The sequence below is a fragment of the Macaca nemestrina genome, chromosome 7, assembly GCF_043159975.1.
Source record: "Macaca nemestrina isolate mMacNem1 chromosome 7, mMacNem.hap1, whole genome shotgun sequence".
NCBI lineage: Eukaryota > Metazoa > Chordata > Mammalia > Primates > Cercopithecidae > Macaca > Macaca nemestrina.
The window spans coordinates 71424660-71438504 of record NC_092131.1 but is presented as its reverse complement, the minus strand read 5'-3'; the positions used below and the strand labels follow the sequence as shown (position 1 = coordinate 71438504).

General features: G+C 38.8%; 1 protein-coding gene across 2 annotated transcripts in view; it reads right to left on the bottom strand.

Moving 5' to 3' along the window:
• LOC105477999 (solute carrier family 25 member 21) overlaps positions 1-13845 on the bottom strand; it is a 518216-nt gene that overhangs the window by 41343 nt on the left and 463028 nt on the right. For both annotated transcript variants that reach the window (XM_011734941.3, XM_071100296.1), the window contains exon 6: positions 11381-11488. In XM_011734941.3, the coding sequence (XP_011733243.1) occupies positions 11381-11488 (108 nt within the window). The remainder of the gene's footprint in view (positions 1-11380; positions 11489-13845) is intronic.

Here is a 13845-nt window from a genome sequence, read left to right as displayed (position 1 = left end):
TGGCTTTCCAGCCTACAGAGCACATTCATATATGTGATCAGGTAGCTGGAACACAGGAAGTGCTCAACACCTTTAGCCATTATCATACATGCTCAGTACTTTATGGTGTCATTTAATCCTCTCAATAAGTGTGTGAGATATGTCTTAGCATGACCCCTATTTGGAAGATAAGGAAATTAAGACTTAGAAGTTAAGTTACTCGCCCAAGATTACAGAGTAAATGGTAACAACAGGTCTCCAACTGAGGTTCCTTGAACTCCAAATCTGTACTTTTACACTCTTGGTGGTTCTGCCATCCTAACATACCTGATTGCTTCTCTCAGCAACCTTGTAAGGTAGGCAGCTGGTATATCTCATTTTTCAGGTGAGGAAATCAAGGATTGTTAAGCAACATGCCTAAGATAAAATGCTGCTGATAAATGGCTTAAGCAGAACTCTGCATCTAATCCAATGTTGTTCTTTACACACTCATTCTTATTATACATAGGTAATAAGAGTTTCAGAGTTTGACAATCCAACTGATCTAAGTAACGATGAATAATAGTACAAATATATTTTTCTGGCAAATGGAGGCTTTGGGATAAATAAAACCAGAACTCAATTGCCTATAAAAATAAGAAGTAATAGTATGATAGTGTGTTTTCTTTCTTCATTCAGGGACATTGTTTCACACACGTAAGCAAATATTTAATTAGAAAGGCAAAACACGACTTCCACTAGGATGCTTAAATAGGAAAATACAGAATAATTTTGACTAGATCTCTGTAAACACATGGAATTTTACTAAACTTATTTGATTATGGGGTTTCCATTTAAAAACAAAATGGTAACTAATTAGCAGCATCAGCCAAATGATTCCAATACTATCTAACCCAGCAGATCACCCACTAGCTCAGTTTCCTTCTAATATTTAGATTCACTCCAACTTTCATATTTAGTTACCAATTGTGGGCCAAATTGCACTCTAACTTTCCTCGTTGTACTTTCATTGACTGCACCCAATCTGAAAAGCATGGAAGAATAAGTGGATTGGGATGAGACTTAAATATTTTTGCTTTAATTTTTACATGAAGAGATAGCCTGATGATTTTTATATTTACCTATGAGAGTATTCTATAATGGTTATGGGAAATGGAATCAAATTTCTGTTTAAAAAGTTGTTAAAAGGTTTAATTAAAAAAGCAGATCCTTGGCTGGGCACAGTGGCTCATGCCTGTAATCCCAGCACTTTGGGAGGCCAAGGAGGGTGGATCACGAGGTCAGAAGTTCAAGACCAGCTGGCTAATATGGTGAAACCCTGTCTCTACTAATAATACAAAAATTAGCCAGTCATGGTGATGCAGGCCTGTAGTCCCAGCTACTTGGGAGGCTGAGGTAGAAGAATCCCTTGAACCCGGGAGGTGGAGGTTGCAGTGAGCAGAGATGGTGCCACTACACTCCAGTCTGGGCGACAGAGCGAGACTCCATCTCAAAAATAACAAATAGATAATTAAATAAATAAGGAGATCCTAAGTGAAATAAGCCAAATACAGAAAGAAAAATATCATATGATCACTTATATATAAAATCCAAAACAAAATAGGTCAAATATGCATGTAGATAGAATAAAACAGTGGTTACCAGGGGTGATGCGAGGAGCAGGGAGAGATGAGGAGATGCAGGTCGAAGTGTGCAAAGCGTCAGCAGGATGAACAAGCCTAGAGATCTAATGTCCAACATGAGGACTAGAGTTAATAAAATCGTATTGTACTGTTTTAGGGAGTTTTGTTAAATAAGCAAATTTTAGCTGCTCTTGCCACACACAAAAATAGTCACTATGTGAGATGATAGATATGTTAATCTGCTTCTCTGTAGTCACCATTTTATTATCTATTTGTATCCCATAACATCATGTTGCCAACATCAAATATATCTAATAAAATATATTTTAAAATACAAAAAAATGTTAAAAAGAGAGAGAGAAGATCCTTGGTATAAATGAAGCTTCCAGGCACCACTCTGGGGCACTGAATCCTTACTCTCTGAGAGCCCAGTACTACCAACAAATCACTGAGATGACCTGTGACAGCCCAAGTTATTTTTTCTGGAGTTCTTCCAACTGACTACTGACCATACCTGGCTCTGATTAGCTCATGAGATCACAGGCAGGATTTTAGGCAGCAGGCATTGTTCCCTGGGTAAATACCACTAGGAGTACGGCCAGTGGGTACAGGCTTGGGTGTGTCAGTGGATTTCCTCCATCTCTAAGGCCAAAGAAGAGTTCTAGGCACAGCATGTCAAAGGAAAGCACGCTCCACATGCATTCCTATGGAAAGGTGAACGGGTTGCATTTGAAAGCCAATGGAATATGGGTGTTGCACCGGATTTCATCACATGGCTGGAAAGCAAACCGGATGAGACTGCACAATGGAGTGAGTGTCCATATCTGGGCCTTCAGAAAAACACTGCTTTGTTTAAAAAAAGGGGACCCAGTTGCTCCACTAAGGTAGGAAAATATACTTGTTCTTCAGGAAATGAAGATCATCCATACTTTTCATTACTCAAATGAGGTCTTGAAGCATTTTCATACATTTGAAAAATTTAAAAATCAGAGAAAAACCTTCCTTTTATTTGAGAACAAAATGTAAGTGAAAGGAGAAGAATCAAGCTGAAGAAGTCCACATTTATAGTTCTCTTAGCTTAGATATTTCACAAATTCATCATTACAGTTTGTTTTAAAAGGGCATGATTATGAACAAAAAAGATACCCAGATATAATTAGAGTCTATCCAGAGTGTATGTTGGATGAACAGGTCTATTTGCAAACAACCGGTGAGTGGAGAAGAATTTGCCATCAACAACCCCTCCCAGACACCGAACCACAAAGCTATGTCAATATCAAATTGCTATTCAATAGCTAGCCCTGGAGGAGCACGGCGCCCTGCAGGTGATGAAACGCTGACGCTGTGCCTTGCCCCTGCACTGATGGCAGAGCTGGGAAGAAAGAAGGTGACAGTGCTGTGGCCACACGGGTTACGACTCAGGAAAGACTGGCAACAAAGAGGAGGCTTTGCTTCTTCATGGTCTCATAAACACTTTTCTTTTGCTTTTCCCTTGAGCTTCTTAATTATCCAGATTTCTTTATCCCAATGAAAACAGTATGGTTGACTAGAAAGAGACATCTACGTTAATGTTCAGTTTCTTAGAGCTAACTTTTTTGGGCTTTATTTTCTCTACCCTATAAAACGTGGATAAAGCCACCAACCTTATAAAGAGAGATTTGAAATATCAACTGAGTGTGAGCATCAGAAAAAATTGAAGGGTTCACAGTGGCGACAACTGGGATAGGGTTAGAGGGAGATGTTGGCAAAAATAAACTAATTTTTCTTTATATAGCTCTGTCTTACTTGATTTGTTAAAAAAGTATTATGTTAATAATTCACAAAATTATATAAATATTTAAAAAAATCAAATAAAAGGAAAAAGTCACATAAGGCAAATTGCAGAGTGTCTGATATATAGTAGATATTCTGTAAATGGTAGCTATTATCATTACTTCAAAGTCTTGATTCTGAAAACAAAAATCTAGGGTTCCTGGCACAGTTGAATGGAAGACACATCTATTTTCTATAAATGATAATAGAGAGACAACTTGGCTGCTGCTTTAGATATTATTGAAAGATAACTATAGGAACGGATTCATATGCATAATTTTCTTTTCTGCCCACAGGAATCATAGACTGGAAAGAAATAATTTCTGTGCTGAATTATTGCCAGGCAGTGTTTTACACAGTAATGCAGGAAAAATTTGAACTTAACCCAATACATCATCATGAATGTTGACATGCCCTTGAAGCTGGCTTCTCCCAATATCTGTAAACAGAGCCACACGCTCACTCTCTGTATAACTCAACTTCTCTCTCTCTCAAAAGAGATGATCACAAAACAAAGCCCTTCAATTTACTTTATCAACATAAAGTTGACTGTATGTAATATAATAAGTTTAAACATTTATTGATTTTCCATGGAGAACATACTTGCTAAACTTTGTTATATCATACATGATCTAATTGGTCGCTATCAGATTATTCAGTTCCCAGGATAAAGTGTGAAGAACTATATTTATTGGTGTTATCCCAAACCAGAACCAAACCCTGAGCTAATTTTTAAAAAAATTCCTGTCTTTAAAGATTTTACCATCAGTTACACATTTGTTATCTGTTCGTTGATCCTTAAAATTATAATCAGAGCAAGACAGAACACTAAGTATTTCTTTCTTGGGCTGAACATCTTTGAAGACTAAATGGAGGTGAAACAGGCTTTTGCAATTTCCTATAGGTTTAGTTTCATATTTGGGGTGAGAATGATTATGTTCATATGTAACACAGATAAAAAATGACAGACTAGAAGGAAAACCTGTGCCCCAGCCACACATCAGAGGCAAATCCTATAGACCTCAAGGGAAGGAAAACATAACCCTTTAGCCAAATAATAACTTTGAAGTAGATTTCAAAGTGGAGAGGAAAACTGGGAAACAATTCACACAAGATTTTGCTTCTGGGGAGAAATTAACATTTTTCCAGGCTAGCAGAGAGCATGCCAGCCAAACACCACTTGGCTTAGCACAACTAATAGGGGACTTCTAGATCTTATAAATATACAGATAAAAACCAATGCAGCCAGTTTGGGGAGGTCCTGTAAGGACAGCAAGCTACAAAGTCACATTGGCAAGACTGGGTGTGCAAACCATCTCCAATAGGGAAATCCTTGGGCAAGCTTAGTCCCAAGCCAAAGAGACAACAGATCAGAACAACTCATTGCCTGGGTTTAGTTTGAAGGATGGGGGGAAATTTGGGTCTATCCCAATTTTATCCACACACGTTTTTACACCCAGTGAACCAAACCAGAGCATGACAAAGCTATGATTACTTTACTCCCCACAGAAGGTCAAGCATATTTAAATTACAGACTGGTTTTCTTTATTCACTGTGAAGTTTAAGCTACTGGCCAAGACTCTGGTATTAGAATTGGAGGAAGTGTGGCAGGGATTATAGTCTTTGACTAATACGGTGGTAATTTAAGAAGTGTAGGCAAGATAAGCACACCTATTAAAATAGTTATACATAAGCTGGAAGTATATGAGGGCAGTATCAGGAACTAAATTCACCACATTTTAAATTCACATTATTTATTTATTTAATTAATTTTTATTTATTTATTTTTTATTATACTTTAAGTTCTAGGGTACATGTGCACAACGTGCAGGTTTGTTACATATGTATACATGTGCCATGTTGGTGTGCTGCACCCATTAATTCATTGTTTACATTAGGTATATCTCCTAATACTATCCCTCCCCCCTCCCCTCACCCCACAACAGGTCCCGGTGTGTGATGTTCCCCTTCCTGTGCCCAAGTGTTCTCATTGCTCAATTCCCACCTATAAGTGAGGACATGCAGTGTTTGTTTTTTTTGTCCTTGCGATAGTTTGATGAGAATGATGGTTTCCAGCTTCATCCATGTCCGTACAAAGGACATGAACTCATCCTTTTTTATGGCTGCATAGTATTCCATGGTGTGTATGTGCCACATTTTCTTAATCCAGTCTATCATTGATGGGCATTTGGGTTGGTTCCAAGTCTTTGCTATTGTAAATTCACATTTTTAAAAAACAGTTTATGGTTAAACTAGGTGAGAGGCATATTTTGTGGGTAACATACTTCTGACTGGGTAGAGGATCAGAAGGGAGAGCCCAGGGCAGCTGGAGCAGGCACAGTACCTGTCGTTCTTGATGGGAACTCCACTTGCAGCTCCAGGACTCCAGTTCCTATCATTTGGCTGCCATGAACCTAACAGAAGGAACTTTTGCTCTATGCCAGTGCTGCACTTGGATCCTGGCTACAGGGCACCATTCTTGCCTTCTGCCAGCCAGGCCAATCCCACATGGCAAAGGGACATCCACCTACAGCCCACACCTTCTTCTAGACCATGCTCTCTGCACCTGGAACTGTAGCAGTTCCTTTGTTCCATCTCTATCTCTCCCCTTACACAGAAGACTTTCAGTATTATATTAAGTATCATATTGGCTGCTGTTGTCCTTGGCTGTCCTCTGCTGTCCTCTGCTGCAGTGCCCCTCTCAGCTGCAGCAACTTCTTGCTAAAAGTTGTTTGGAAATTTCATGTTTAAAAGATCCCACTGACTCACCACCTTAGGCTGTAGAAATAGGAAAATCCAAAATACATTGTGTAGGACACCAGGGTGGTTTATGTCCAAGACATTAGGGCAGACAGGCTGAACAGTAGACACGCTTCCTGAGAAATTCTCCCAATTGGCAGGGCAAGAGCTACCTATCTGCAAAATAAGCATCTGCAGGGTACCTGCTTTGCTTTCCTTAAAGGTGTTGTCAAGCCAGTTGGCCATTCTGCGTGTAGCCCATCCATTTGGTGTTCCACCGCAACTAGTAACTGACTGAAAAGGCTGAAAATGAGCTAAGTTCATAACCTTCCATGTGAAGTGATTAAGAAGGCTTAATTGAGAATTCATGTTAACTTTACACAGCTATTCCAGAGGAAGAAATCTCTTGATTGTGGTAGAATTCTTCCCAAAGTGGCCTCAAATGTTTTTAGTTTCATCTCTAACTTCTGCTGCTAAGTGCTAGTTATTTACAGTAAACAGATATCCAGCTACTGCTATTCATGATAATGGGCTCTTATCTGAGTTTAAAGACCTTATCAACAGGTATTGTAAGCAGGCTGCCAGTCCATATGCCTTCATAAGGAATTCAGGCTGAATGGATGGCCCTGGCATCTGATAATGACCTAAGGCACACTGAGGGAGAAGACCGTTGCTCAGTGAGCTCTGTTGGTGCCCCAAACAGGAGTCAGCTGTGACTGCTCAATATTAATTGGGGCAATAGCTCAAAATAAATCTGTCTCTACTTCAACTTATGGATTTGTAAGATCATCTTGCATCTAACAATAGTTATCATTGGTTGAATGCCTACCATTTTCCAGGCTCTGTGTTAAGGCCTTTGTGTATATTAACACATTAAAATTATCATAACAATCATGTAGTAATAATAATGACTAACATTTACTGAACCATCACTGCATGCCAGGCCATACTGACAGATTTATGTAGTCTCATCTATTTGACTGTTTGACATGGCTATTACTATTATTTTTTTCCTAACAAATGAGGAAACTGGGCTAGGGTCAGGGTAGGAAACGTGAGGCTGTCACATAGTCAATAACTGAGATCTCCCTCCAGGTCTTGTGCTTCCAACCACTACACAAATGGCTTGCTGTAAGGAGGTGGACTGATCACTACCATTTTACCAATGAGGGAACTGCATGTACGCTGTTCAAGGCCACACTATGGGATAATGGTAAAAAGTGTAATGAGAACTTTGTTGTGTCTCTCCCCACAAGATTGTTCTTCCTGTTCTACACAGCTCTGATTGTATATGCTCTTCAGTAATTGGCAAACAAAGTTTAAACTCTGTTAGAAATTACAGAGTAGGAAAAAATATGGGTTCTGCTCCTATAAATGAAATCATGGCACCTGAATTACGCAAGGTTGAGCTCCAAGATAGGCCAGCAAGTCATTCCCACCTGATTAGCTGAGAAGGTCTTCCCTGAAGGCAGGGCTTGATCTTGGCAGAGCCATTAGAAGCATTTCCTTTGGATAACATACTTTTCTTTAAACTGTTCTAAATTTTCTAAATTTTCTACGAAGAGCATGCATATAAATGTTCACAGACAAAACATGAATGCATTCTCATGTTAAAACATTCAACATCACAAAGCCCTTCTCTTAAACTCTCACCTTCTCCTCCTCTATTCCAATCTCCTCTCCAGAGGTATGAATTTTAGTATGAGTTCCTATAGACCTGAACTACTCTATACGAAAGTTACTACCCACAGGTTGGAAGTTACTACCCACATGTGGCCATTGAGCACCTGAAATGTCCTAGTTGAGATGTGCTGTTAGCATAAAATATACACCAGATTTTTAAATTTAGTATAAAGGAAGAATGTAAATATCTCATATAATTTTTATATCAATTACACATTGAAATGAGAAATTATAGACAGTAAAAAGATCAGTGGTTGCCAGGGATTAAGTGGGGTGGGGAGGGATGAATAGGCAGAACACAGGATTTTCAGGGCGGTGAAATTACTCTGTATGATACTATAATGATGAATATATGTCATTACACATTTGTTCAAACTCATAGAGGTACAGCACCAAGAGTGAGCCATAATGTAAACTATGGACTTGGGTGAGAATGACATGTTAATGTAGGTTCATCAATTAAAACAAATGGACTGCTCTGGTGAGAGATGTTGATCATGGGGAAGATGATGCAGGTGTGGGGGCATGGGGTTCATAGGAAGTTTCTACCTCTTGCTCAATTTTGCTGTGCACCTAAAATTGCTCTAAAAATAGTCTTAAGAAAAATGAATATACTGGGTTAAATAAAATACATTATTAAATTAATTTCACCTGTTTCTTTTCATTTTTTAAATGTAGCTGCTAAAAATGTGGCTCACATATTTCTATTAGATAGCACTGCTCTAGAGTCTAGATCATTTTTGGTGTACTTATACATGCATATTTAAGAAACATATATATTTTGGTGCTTTGTAACATAAATATGCATTACTTTTAGGCTTGTATTAATTTTTTTAAGTCAAATTTTTAAAGGCAGTGGACATTACATTAATTCTTTTCTTCTTCATTTCTCTTCCTCCTCTTCTTCCTCTTCCTCCACATCTCCCTTTTATACTTAACAACCCACAAAGCCTTAGAGTGAAGAAAGCAAGAATTATTCCTGGTCATACACATGCCGAGGTGAGCATACCTAATATTTGAGTTAAATCAACACAGGCACAGGTTAACTAAAGGGTATCTATTTCCTTGTTGGATGAAAGAAGGAGCTAGTCAATGAAGAAGGCTTCGGCATTATTGAGTCCTAGCCAAAAGACCTATAAGATACTAGTAAAAATGACTAGCAATTATTTTCTAAATAACTAGATCCAAATGTTCTATTCTTATCATATCATCTCTTTTTCTCAGACATTTTCTACAATAGGCACAATCCCATTACTGTCTATTGAGGAAAAGCACCTATTGCTTCAGTTCGATGAACATTGCCCATAATGTGCCGCATCAGAACACCTTCTCATTTCAGCTACTGAATTCTGCTAGCTGCTGTAAATAAATGCTGATGCATGTTACCTACATAATTACTACTTTGCTAAATTCTAACTAAAGTCACTTTTAAAATATTTTATAATGCATCTAATTGATTTTATTCTAAGTAAATACCCGATAATGTCCAGTTCAGTGGATAATGCAAAAGAAATGACCCCAAACAAGCTCCTGCTATCCCCTGCCCCCTGCTTTAAAAAATGGCTAAACATACGTAATTTACACTGACTGCATTTGTGTAAGTGATGAACTGGTGGCATGTACACATGCAGCACATTCTTTTGTTGGGCAGGAAGGGTGTTTATTGTGTTCTAGCAAGTCATTAGCACATGCAAAACATTAGCAGCTCTTACTTGGCCTCAGTGCAGAGCCTCCTTGAGGGCAATGGAGAGAAAAAGAACATTAGCATGAGTCAAGGTGCCCTGATAACTCATAATTTTCATTCCTGTGAGTGCCCCTTGATGTTCTGTCCCATTTGAGTCCTTTTGGTTACATGCTGCCTAGATAGAGAACTGCAACTCAAATCCTGTTTATTCCTTTGCCTACTCATTGCTGCTTCAAGACAAGATTCCCAAGGGGTAAGATGGAATACCGGACAGGGATCTCTGCAATATTCTTCTAGCTGGTAATTCTCCCAGTCCAACAAACCAAGTTTTCCTTAAGCAGATTCCATGGGAACTGTTTTAAATGCTCCATATAATAAGACATTTAAAAAATGTTTCTTTTCCCCTCCCCCATTCCTTACCATCTTTTTCTTTTATTCAAGAAAGAATAAAGAGAAACAAAAACTAGAATACAGAGATTTTCAACTTTTTATAAGGTGCTGTATATCACTGTATTTAAGACAATCTTTTGAAATGTAAAAAAAATTCCCCCTGAATTAGGATTGACCTCATCTGAGTAGATACCATCTGCTGTAACAGCCCAACCCTGTCCCCTCAGGTCTTGGCAGCTAAAGGTGAGTAGGGCCCCCCTCCTTTCCCATACCCCTGCCTGAGAAACTGCCAGGAAGCTCTCAGGCAGCATCAGCAGCAGGCAGGAAGTGGGGTGGGAGTGAAGGGTCTCCACCCATTAGCAGCTGCTTACGCAGTAGGCAGGGGAACTTTCCTACAGAAAGATCCAGGTCAGCAGATACTCCAAACCAATTTCTACCACATGCTACCCAGTTGTGGAATTAAATTAAAATGTTAAGAAGAAACCTCGGATGCCAATCCCCTTGTTTTCCTCCTACCTTGTGCCTGGCACCCAAAAGAATAAAACAAGAACAGTTGGATTTGGCAGTTGAAAGGGAATTCTTAGGTAACTGGAAGGAAGTGAAGGCAGCACACACCAAGGAACGCTGTCTGCACGAAACGTCATGTACCAATGATGAAAGGTCAAGACCCATCATTGTCCAAGCGCTCATTCAGATTCAACCAAAGGACAAGTTTGACAGATTATCCGAATCTTTCAGGGCGGGTGGTGGGTGTAGTGGGGAAAGGATTGAGGTCATTTTTATAAAAAGACTCGGTTTTTTTTTTTAAAAAAGCAAAATAATGTTATCACCTCAGTGGTTTAGCTATAGTCCATTCTAGAGCAATTGAAAAGAAGTTTTGCCAGCAGCTGGGAGAATATTTCCGAATAAGTCATTTCAGATTACATTAGAGCTCTAAAATAAAAATGAATAAACAAGTGTTTGTCCATTAGATCTCAGTGCATTTTTGTTAACACTTTACTTGCAGGAGATATTTGATGTTTTCTTATGCTATTTCCTTAACAGTGATTTACTATGGCTTTAATAAGTGGATAAAAGTTGGGTCCATTGTTTCACATGCATACTTAAAAATAAGTTTTTATGGCCAGGCGTGGTGGCTCATGCCTATAATCCCAGCACTTTGGAAGGCCAAGGCAGGTGGATCACCTGAAGTCAGGAGTTCAAGACCAGCCTGACCAACATGGAGAAACCCTGTCTCTACAAAAAATATACAAAATTAGCTGGGCATGGTGATGCATGCCTGTAATCCCAGCTACTTGGGAGGCTGAGGCAGGAGAATAGCTTGAACCCTGGAGGTGGAGGTTGCGGTGAGCCGAGATCGTACCATTGCACTCCAGTCTGGGCAACAAGAGCAAAACTCTATCTCAAAATACATAAATAAGTAAATAAGTTTTTACATGCCTTCAACAATAGAAAAACATTAAATGGTTACCTCTGCAAATGTGTTCCGATTTGCTTGCAAGCCAACTTTTACTACCTCAAAAGGGTTAACTACAACGGCTTCTGTTAGTCCAGATCCCAATCCAGCAATGGCGAATGTCTAGAAAAAGTAAATCAATCAATACTTTAAAACAAGTTATCATGTGTATGGGGTTAAACATCCTATTCATTACGCTATGCAGCTGAACATTATAAAGAGAATGGAGAAACCTACATAAATGCACCATATTCCATTACTAAACAGCTTTAGTTCTTGATTAGATGCTGACAATTCATGAAGAAGAAATTACAGAAGCCACAAACCACATCCTAACAATTTCAAAATAAAATGTCAAAGCCCCATCAACAACGACTTTTTCCTTCAACAAAAAGCAAGGTTGCTTTACTGATTTAAAGGTGGATACTAAAACATCTGCACATATAACAATTAAGAAAATTTGAATTGTAAAAGGAGAGCTTCATTTTTAAACATCTACTTAAATTCCTTTATTGGGCATATAAGAAATTCAAGGAGCAGAACCACAAATAAACTGTTTCTAAAAAGCTAAATTTCAGGTAACAACATAGCTGGAAACATTTAACCCTATGTTCATATTTTTAGAGTCACTATTCTGGACTATTAACAAACAAACATTATTTTTTATTCATCTTTTCCCTATTTTAAAAAACACTGGCAATTAACGCAGTCTTCTAAACCTAAAAGCTGAGATCAGAAATGGCTAGATGTGCACCCACAGTCCCAGCTGCTTGGGAGCTGAAGTGGGAGGATCACTTGAGCCTAAGAGTTCAAGGCTGCAGTGAGCTATGATTGAACAACTGTACTCCAACCTGAACGACAGGGTGAGATCCTGTCTCAAAAAAAAAAAAAAAAAAAAGAGAAGAAGAAGAAGAAGAAGAGGAAGAAGAAGAAAAGAAAAGAAAAGAAGGACAAAGACAAAGAAATGACTAGATTATTCTGAAGGGCTCAAATAAAATCTAGAAAACTTATCAAAAGGTGACTGTATGTCAAGTTCTTGTTCGGTATCTGTTAAGAATTTCTGCAATAGGAAAGAACAATTTCCTAGAATTTACCTCTAGGTAGAATACTTATGTGTTTTCCAGAAAATCTGTACCAAAAATAAACACAACAATTAAAACATACACACACAAGACAGAACAAAATGAAACAAAGCCCCAATCTCCAAAACAGATGCTTGAAAAAAAGTAATTATTTAGTGCTGAACCTCCAATTCCAGGACAAGAGGCAGTACTGTAGACAACAAAGAGAAGAATAAAACCATTGAAGAGTAAATAACAGATAACTCTTGGCAATGGGCTCTAATATCTTCTAAAAAGGAGAGGAAGGAGGGAGAAAGGAATATTTTCTAAAAGAGAGGAAGGAGGGAGAAAGGAATGTTGTGTAACCTTAGAAAGGGAGGCACAAAGGCAGGATCCAGAGGCAGGAGGTCTGGGTTTAGGTCCAATTCTAGCACTTATTGGCTGTGTGACTAGAGCTGTAACACACAGTAGCTTGTGCAGAGACAAAGGTGCCCAACCAAGGATGCTTGGAGGCCAGAATCCAGCTTGCCCCTCACTTGCTAAGAGAAGCCCTGGAGAGGCATCCGTTGGGAGAAGGGGCACCTTTTCATTATTCACACAAAGGTGCCATGGGTGCTAGTTGTGGCTCTATTGTATACATCGCTGAATCTCTGATGAGCTACAGTTTTCTCATCTGTAAAATGGAGATAATAATAACTAATTTCCCTGCTTATAAAGTTATTTTAAGGCTCAAAATAATGTGTGAAACCATTTCATAGAGTGTAATGCAAACACCATTGGTCTTGTTGCACATAAAAAAGGAAGAACGGGCTGGGGCAATGGCTCACGCCTGTAATCCCAGCACTTTGGGAGGCCAAGTTGGGTGGATCACCTGAGGTCAGAAGTTCAAGACCAGCCTGGCCAACACAGTGAAACCCCATCTCTACTAAAAATACAAAAATTAACTGGGCTTGGTGGTGTATATCTGTAATCCTAGCTACTAGGGAGGCTGAAGCAGGAGAATCACTGGAACCTGGCAGGCAGAGGTTGCAGTGAGCTATCATGACACTGCACTCTAGCCTGAGTGACAGATTGAGACTCCGTAAAAAAAAAAAAGAAAGAGAGAAAGAAAGAAAGAAGAAAGAAAAAAAGAAAGAAAGAAAGAAAGAAAGAAAGGGAAAGAAAGAAAGAAATCGCATACAGATTCTAGGAGAGAGAGAGACTCATTGATGATGTTTCCATTTTATCTCCCTTCATTACAGTTTTAAGCATATGTGTATAGGGTAACTGATCAAATATTTTATTTATTTATCTCAGACTTCCATCATGGAAGCCAGAAGTGGAAAAAAAATACTAGTCCCAAACTCTTTTGACTGGGAAAGCTAAAATCCAGATGTCCAGGTTTTTATTACTTACTATATGCGATCTTCCAAGTAATTC